The 8,359-nt window shown below is 32.3% G+C and overlaps 1 protein-coding gene across 1 annotated transcript; it reads left to right on the top strand.

Moving 5' to 3' along the window:
* Window positions 1-1,829: 1,829 nt before the first annotated feature.
* On the top strand, window positions 1,830-8,359 carry LOC104118179 (aldehyde dehydrogenase 1). Its single transcript, XM_009629370.4, has 9 exons — window positions 1,830-2,075; window positions 3,285-3,427; window positions 5,818-6,201; window positions 6,596-6,685; window positions 6,791-6,964; window positions 7,061-7,198; window positions 7,302-7,439; window positions 7,528-7,589; window positions 7,978-8,359. Exons 1-9 carry the CDS (start codon window positions 1,976-1,978, stop codon window positions 8,249-8,251), a joined length of 1,503 nt encoding a protein of 500 aa, XP_009627665.1. The 5' UTR covers window positions 1,830-1,975; the 3' UTR covers window positions 8,252-8,359.

Here is an 8,359-nt window from a genome sequence, read left to right as displayed (position 1 = left end):
AGATTAAAATTATTTTTACCGCTCGTGAATTATCATGTAAAAGAAGAAGCAATTCTTGTTCTATTCCAATAATTTGAAATTTTGAACAACAAAAGTACCTTTCAATTTACATAATTGGAGATATAATTTAATGATCGTAATTTCAACATACGTCTAAATATAGTTTTTCCGTTTTCTTTCGTTTTCTATATTTTCTTCTTCAATTAGGGTGTGTTTGGTATAACGGAAAATATTTTTTTCGTGGAAAATATTTTCTTAGAAAAAAAGTAGTAATATTATTCATTTTCCTATGTTTGGTACGCAAATTAAGGAAAATGATTTCTCAAGAGTATTCATAAATAATTTAGATATAATAAACATGAAGCATAAAATTTCGAGCCAACAATCTTGCGAACCCACAAATTTCATAAACTTCTGAAACACTAACATTTCGAACCCGCAAACTTTCGAAATCGTAAATTCTATAATTTCTAAACCCGCAAACTTCCAAACACATAAACTTCTGAACTCATAACTTTGGAACTCGTAAAATTTCCAACCTGTAAACTGAAAAATGAAAAAATCACAAATAAAAATATAAGAAAAAGTTTATTTTTTGCCGCGGGGGTGGGATGGGGGGGGGATCGGGAGGATTGGGGTTAGCAGGGTAGGTGGTGACGAAAAAGAAAAAATAAACTGAAATCTGAAAAAAAAAAAAAAACCTTTTTGGAGAGAAGGGGCTGGAGCGGTGGGTTAGGGAAAAGAAGGGGAGGAGGTTGGGGTTAGATGTGAGGGTAAGTAAAGTTTTTGGAAAATATTTTCCTAACTTTTTCTAGGGAAGTCATTTTCCTCAAATTTTAAAAAAATGTGATATCTAGGAAAACATTTTCCAAACTGTTTTGTGGAACCAAACAATGAAAAATAAGAAAAATATTTTTCTTCATACCAAACACACCCTTATTCACGAACTTGTTTTGGGGGTCTATATTAGTTAGCTTTATGAAATGACAAGGATGCCCCGTGACTCTATGTAGTCCCTTTGGCAGTTGGCTAAAATTTGAGTACACATTTGGTGTTTAGCACCTTTCTATTAAAATCTCTTGGCCCTCAATAAACCTTGCCCCACTACTTTGTCGATAACTTTTACTAAATACATATTTAAGAAAATAAAAATATTAAGTATAAATATAAAAAAAATATTTGTTATTATAATAATATATTTATTTGTTCATGTATTCAAAAATTGACATTTTTTATAAAAAATCTCGAGTATGTCACATCCTCAAAAGTCAAGAGCCAATCGACCTCCTTAGATAACTTTTAAAAATAGCAAGTAGTAGTCTTTATTGACCAAGACCATATATCTCGGGCTGCTACATTGGCGTTTACTTCGAAAATTATCAAACAAATTTTATAAAGAATTATCAACAAAAATTTCTACCAAAATCAAGAAAGAAAAAAGTTTCTTTCACATTCTTAAGGGAATAAAAAACAAAATCTTTCTTATTGTTTGACTGAAGTACTGATTTTTTTTTTATGAGCACTTCTTTAATGTTTGAAGCTAGACATTCAATTCTATATTTATATTAATCATATCACTTAGAAAAAAATTATAAATAATTTCTATGATAATCATTAATTGGTAACTTAATAAAAATAATTATTATTCTACATTTATGTAATCAAATCTTGTATAAAAGAGTTACATATAATCTCTATGATAACTTAATAAAATTAATAAATAACCTTTTTAATACGTTAAACTAGAATAATAATGTACACATATTTTGAATGTAATATAAAGTAATTACTTAAATAGTTGAAGAAAACGCCACCTTATAAGTCATATTTCTTTAACCGCACCCCACGAGAAAATAACCCCTCAGATTCTAAGCCTATATATATGCTGTAAATATGCATTTGCTTCTTTCTTCTAATCCCATAAGACAATAGCAGCAGTTGACATTCTCAAAAAAAAAAAGAAAAAAGAAAAAAGATGGTGCAATCTAACGGCAATTTAGAGTGTCACTTCCAAATTCCAAAGATTAAGTTCACACAACTCTTTATCAATGGCGAATTCGTTGATTCTGTTTCAGGTTAATCTCTTTCTCTGCTTTTCCTCTATTCTGTTTGTTAATGAAATCAGCTAATTTGTACCATTAGTGTGATGTGATGATTATGATTCTTTAATAGGTCGGGATCGAACACCGGGTGGAAAACCATTAAGCTCAACTTTTCTGTTGCAGCTTTTATCCCTTGATCCTAGTATTTGATATTTTTATCACTCGGTGTTTGGTACTTTAGAACATGACTAATTCGAATTTGTGTTGTATAATACCTATTAAAGGAAAAACACTCCGTACTCAAAATTCTTTTGTGTGTGTGTGTGAGAGGGATTCTTTTTTGTTTTTTTTAAGTGTTTGGATTTGGGTTTAGAAGATTTGTTAATGGGTTATTTGGGTTATGAGAGTTTGGTTGATTATTTTGAACTAAAACCAGACATGGTTTGAAGAAAAAATAAATTATCTTTTTTTCTTGGCTAAAGTTCATGGGGGGCATTTGTGTGATGATTTTTTTTGGGGTGAATCTCAACAGAGGAAAGGGATTTAAGATCTCAAAAAAATATATTTTATAACAGCTTTTGTTTCGATATTTTTTGGCTGTGATAGTGAACTGCTATTATAAAAGATATATATTATAGCATACATAACATAATAATCAGTTCAAAAAAAAATTTAGCTTTTCTAACGAAGGGATATCAGATATAGATGATGTTAAAGAGAGTTCTAAAGTGTAAAGCAGTAAAGTTTAATCAGTAATCATAAATGAAAAAGGATACAGTTACCCAGATTTTACCACGTGGATATAGACTTTTTCACTATCGGAATTAGGATTTAAAGTTTATAAATTCTAAATTTACCACAGAACTCATATCTTGTTTTAATTTGGGTTTGTAGTTAAATATTTATACATATTGAATGAATTTTCTGAAATAAATACAGCCTTTAAGCAAAAGCGATTGAGTTCGGCAGAAAAGATTTTTTTCCTCCTTTTTAGTGTGTGTCAAAAAGATGATTACTTAACAATTTAAATTTATCATTTTCCTTTTACTCTTAATGAAATGATTTATAGCAACACAAAAATTTAAGGTTGGTTTTAGATTTCAACTTTCAATTTTTTTTTCTTTCTTAAATTCTATATCAAATGGTGCTACATAAATTGGGACGGAGAGAATACTTAATTGTACGTTTAGAAATCTATAAATGTTTTTTGTACCATGTGCTTAGTTTTCTGAATATGTGCAGGAAATACGTTTGAAACGATAGATCCAAGAAATGAGGAGGTGATTGCAAGAATTGCTGAAGGAGAGAAAGCTGATATTGATTTGGCTGTCAAAGCTGCCCGTGAAGCATTTGACAATGGCCCTTGGCCTCGTTTATCCCCCTTGGTACATTTATATTCTGTCTAACCCAATCACTTAAACTAAAATAGTCGCTCACCCCGTCACTTAAACTAAAATAGTCAATGAATATATAATATATGCATAATTTATATATTACATGTGCATAATTGTAAATAATCAACGTATAATTTATGTTTATGGCTAGAAAAAGTAAACAATTAACATGATCGGGTATTTGTGGAAAGATCCCTAGTGGAATGTTACACAAATAGCCGGCCAGATTCAATGTTTACTTTTTCTAGCCGATATACATACATTATACATTTATTATACGTAGTTATACATATATTACACATGAATTATATATATATTATACATTCGTCGACTATATATAGTTTAAGAAATTAGGTGGGCGTCTATTTGGGTTAATTCTTCCAAAATATAAACAGTAAATCTGATCAGCTATTTATGTAAAAATCCTAATAATTATCAGGGGCGGAGCTAGCATTGATGTTCGGGTTCGACTAACTCTGCATTTATCTTTAAGAATCCATTTATATGTAAAAATTATTAATATAGAACCTGTAACTTAAAAGAACTGAAATTTCGAACTTATAAGTTTTAAATCTCAGCTCCGCCTCCGACAATTATTGTACTTTTTGGTATATGTGCCAAAAGTCTTTCTTTCATTATTATACTTGGTGCTCACAAATATTGTCATAGAAAATGAAACCGGAGGATTAGTTACCATAGTAAATTTAATTCGTTTTAAAATATTTGATATAAGACAAAAATAGTCATTTACTTATTTTTTATTCTAAATTTACCTTTTGTTTTTTTAATTAGCGAAGTGTGAACTAAGTGTAATATTTAAGGAAACATAAGAATAGTTTAATTAAATACAGATAAGAATAGTTTAAATAAATATTCTACCAAATAAAGCAATTAAATAATTTTACTAAGAGGTATCTAAAAATCTTAAAAGACAGAAGATAGAGGAAGTAGTAAACATTAATATTCCTCTTTATGATTCTTCTTTTATTTTTTTCTTTAAATAATTATATACAAATAGAGAAATATAGTCAATGAATATTTGCAGCAAAGTAAAAGATACCTTTTAAGAATTTCAGGTGTGAAATGATTAATTAGTCGCTAAACGTGTTCTAATGTACCACTTAATGGACAGTCAACGAAGAAGAGTGTCAAGCCTAACTTTTCTCTTTTTGATTTAAAGTGTCAATTTTATTTTCCAAAATCTGCCTTTGGTTTCCTCTAGTAATAGTAAATAAACTCTCACTCAATCTAAAATATGTTGAGGTGACCACAGTGAGGAAAGAAAAGGAAGATAAAGTTGGACACGATATTTATAATGATGGTAACGTTACAGCCAACAGGATAGAAAATTTAGTATAATTTATTTTTATACTTTGAAAAGCTGGAAATTATAATGAATCTTACAATATTGCTTTGCATTGGATCTAGAGAAAAATATTAATAGTAAAAAGACAGTTTTTTCCTCTCCTTCATTATTCTTTTAAATAATGATATTCTCTTATATTTAAAAATAATTAACTTTAATTTTTTATTTTACTTTAATGACATAATTTTATAGCGACATAAATATATTAATTTTATAACATGTTACAATTTTATAACATTCGTAGGATTTCTTTACATAAATAGCCTACCGAATTTTCTGTTTACTTTTTCTGGCCGGTATACATAGAATATACACTTACTATACATGGTTATAGAGGCGGAGCTAGGAGTTGAAACGTATGAGTTCAGTATTCTAATCTTTTAAGTTACTTGATTCTAAATTAATAATTTGTGCATAATTTAATAATTTTTAAGACAAATATAGGGTTTGGACAAAAGTTACTAGGTTCAGCCAAAGGTGGACCTACGCCATACCGAGAGGAGTCACATGCACATATAAAATTCGGCAAAAATTTCATGTATACATGTATATATCTTTAGAAAAAGTGATAAATTAGTAGTGGACCCTATACACAAAGCATATTTTGGTTGAATCCAAAATTTCGTCCACGATCTTCAAATCCTGGGTCCGCCTCTGGGTTCAGCCGAACCTGTATCCGAAGGGCTAGCTCCGCCCCTGACGGTTATACACATATAATATATGAATTAATATATATATTATACATCTAGTGGCTATTGTTATCATTACCTTGTGTTTGCCTTGTTCCCTTAGTCAAATGTTGTAGCAGCAAGATCGTTATCGGAGCGTTTATCTTAATTGTTATGTATTCACTTGCAAATATTCAGTTTATGTCACAATCCTAAATGAGTTGGTTTTTCTTCATCGTCTATGATTGTTTGCCCTGTCTAAGATATACCAAAAAAAAAATATAGCCTTCTTTTAGTGATCAAGAAATTACTGCATTCTCTTACTTTTGTTCTGTGATTACAATCAGGAGAGGAGAAATATAATGCTGAAGTTTGCAGACTTAATCATAGAAAATGCAGAGGAAATAGCTGCATTGGATTCAATGGATGCAGGAAAGTTATTTGCTGCTGGAAAGAACACGGACATCCCTAGTGCAGCGCAATTTATGCGTTATTATGCTGGTGCAGCGGATAAAATTCATGGGACGACTCTCAAAATGTCACGCGACATACAAGGATACACGTTGCTCGAACCAATTGGCGTTGTCGGACACATTATCCCTTGGAATTTCCCAACTCAGATGTTTGTTATGAAGGTTGGCCCTGCATTAGCAGCTGGTTGTACTATGGTTGTCAAACCGGCCGAACAAACCCCTCTTTCTGCTCTCTATTATGCTCAATTGGCTAAGCAGGTAAATTTTCCATTTTTCATATGCATTGTGAAACTTTTATGTCCGATCAGGCACGATCGTTTACTAAGATGCTCCTCGCCAGTTGTTGGAACTACGCAAGCCGGGCTGGGTCGGGTCATAGCTCACCCTCGGATCAAGGGATACCTTCAGGGGCGTATATAGGCGTATATAGCCTTTTGGCTACGTGTTCATCTGAACTCATAACGTTTGATACAAAATATAGATATATATGTAAAAACCTACTAAAATCTCAACATATAATAGATCTGAACCCATAATTTTAACATTGAGTTCAATGCTGAGAATCTTAAAAAGTTAAACCCATAAATCTAAATCCTGAATCCGCCTCTGGTCATACCTTAAGCTCTTCTTCAATGTTACTTTCTTGAAACAGGCTGGTGTTCCCGATGGCGTGATCAATGTCGTGACAGGATTTGGATCTACTGCTGGTGCTGCACTTTGCTCGCACATGGACGTAGACAAGGTGATTCCTGTTTTACATATTCGTACATGAAAAAAGAACGGCAATTGAAAGTTAGAGTACTGCCTTGGAAAATCATACCAGCTAATAATTGTGTGCTTTATTCAGATAAGCTTCACAGGTTCGACAGAAGTAGGGCGTCTAGTAATGCAAGCTGCAGCGCTGAGCAATTTGAAACCTGTCTCACTAGAATTAGGAGGCAAGTCGCCTTTTATAGTATTCGACGATGTAGATGTTGAAAAAGTTGCACCTCTTGCTCTAATTGGAATTTTATATAACAAGGTAAACTGAATTTCATACTTTTCATTCTGATTCCTTATTATTTCTCAAACATATCAGAGAGGTAATGTTACCTCACTTTCAATTCTTTTTTATCAGGGAGAAGTTTGTGTGGCTGGATCTCGTCTTTTCATCCAAGAAGGAATTTACGATAAATTTCTCAAGAAATTGGAAGAGATAACGAAAACATGGGTGGTTGGCGATCCTTTTGATACAAATTCTCATCAAGGACCTCAAGTATGCATTTGAACTGTTCTTTTAACATGTTGATACTTGCCATCACCAAAATCACAAATATAGTCACCGCATTTTACTGTTACTCGCTGTTTATCTGATGCAGGTTGATAAGAAACAGTTTGAGAGAGTACTGTCATACATTGAACATGGAAAGAGGGAGGGGGCAACATTGTTAACCGGGGGCAACGCGTTGGATCGGAAGGGTTATTTCATTGAGCCAACCATATTCACCGGTGTAGAAGTAAGTATTCGAAAATTACCATTTTTTGCATTTGAATGCTGAGATCAAATATACAGTGTGTCATATATCTTCTTAATGATTTTGGCAGGATCATATGATAATTGCAAAAGAAGAAATATTTGGACCTGTTTTATCAGTAATGAAGTTCAAGTAAGTTCACTCCCTTATTAGCAATTCCAAAGAGTAAATGTTCAACTTAAATCATATCGAAGTTTAAGTTCTATGCACTGACGTATGAATCTTTATAATACAACTAACACTTAACTGATAACAAGATAAAATAGTAACTAACATCAGTATAAAAGGCAGTCCGGTGCACTAAACTCCCGCTATGAGCGGAGTGGGAAAGGTCGGACCACAAGGGTCTATTGTAGACAGCCTTACCCTGCATTTCTGTAAGAGGTTGTTTCCACGGCTCGAACCCGTGACCTCCTGATCACATGACAACAACTTTACCAGTTACGCTAAGACTCCCCTTCTAACGTGATATCAGTGTAACTAACTTAAATCATATCGTTAATGATGTGACAAATGGCAGGACGGTAGAGGAAGTGATCAAGAGAGCTAATTGTACACAGTATGGATTAGCAGCTGGTGTTATGACCAATAATTTGAACATTGCCAACACAGTTTCAAGATCGATTCGAGCTGGAGTTATCTGGATAAACTGTTACTTTGCTTTCGATCCGGATTGTCCATATGGAGGATACAAATCCAGTGGCTTTGAAAGGGATTTGGGAATGGAAGGACTTCATAAGTATCTTCAAGTTAAATCTGTAGCCACTCCCATTTACAACTCCCCTTGGCTGTAAAATTTTACAGATATCAAGTGCAGCAAAGAGAATACTATTGATATATAATATCTCATCTCATGTTATATACTTATATAACCAGACAATAAAATTTTGTTATTTGAGGTA

The sequence above is a fragment of the Nicotiana tomentosiformis genome, chromosome 6 (assembly GCF_000390325.3).
Source record: "Nicotiana tomentosiformis chromosome 6, ASM39032v3, whole genome shotgun sequence".
Lineage (NCBI taxonomy): Eukaryota > Viridiplantae > Streptophyta > Magnoliopsida > Solanales > Solanaceae > Nicotiana > Nicotiana tomentosiformis.
Note: the sequence above shows the minus strand (reverse complement) of the source record. Positions and strands in the feature narration are given on the sequence as shown.

Excerpts from the sequence above, each read along its gene's own strand:
- LOC104118179 (XM_009629370.4), top strand. The coding sequence starts at position 1,976 with ATGGTGCAATCTAACGGCAATTTAGAGTGTCACTTCCAAATTCCAAAG. Across the intron at positions 6,686-6,790 it reads CGCACATGGACGTAGACAAG|ATAAGCTTCACAGGTTCGAC; the intron begins GTGATTCCTGTT and ends TGCTTTATTCAG. Across the intron at positions 7,590-7,977 it reads TTATCAGTAATGAAGTTCAA|GACGGTAGAGGAAGTGATCA; the intron begins GTAAGTTCACTC and ends GACAAATGGCAG.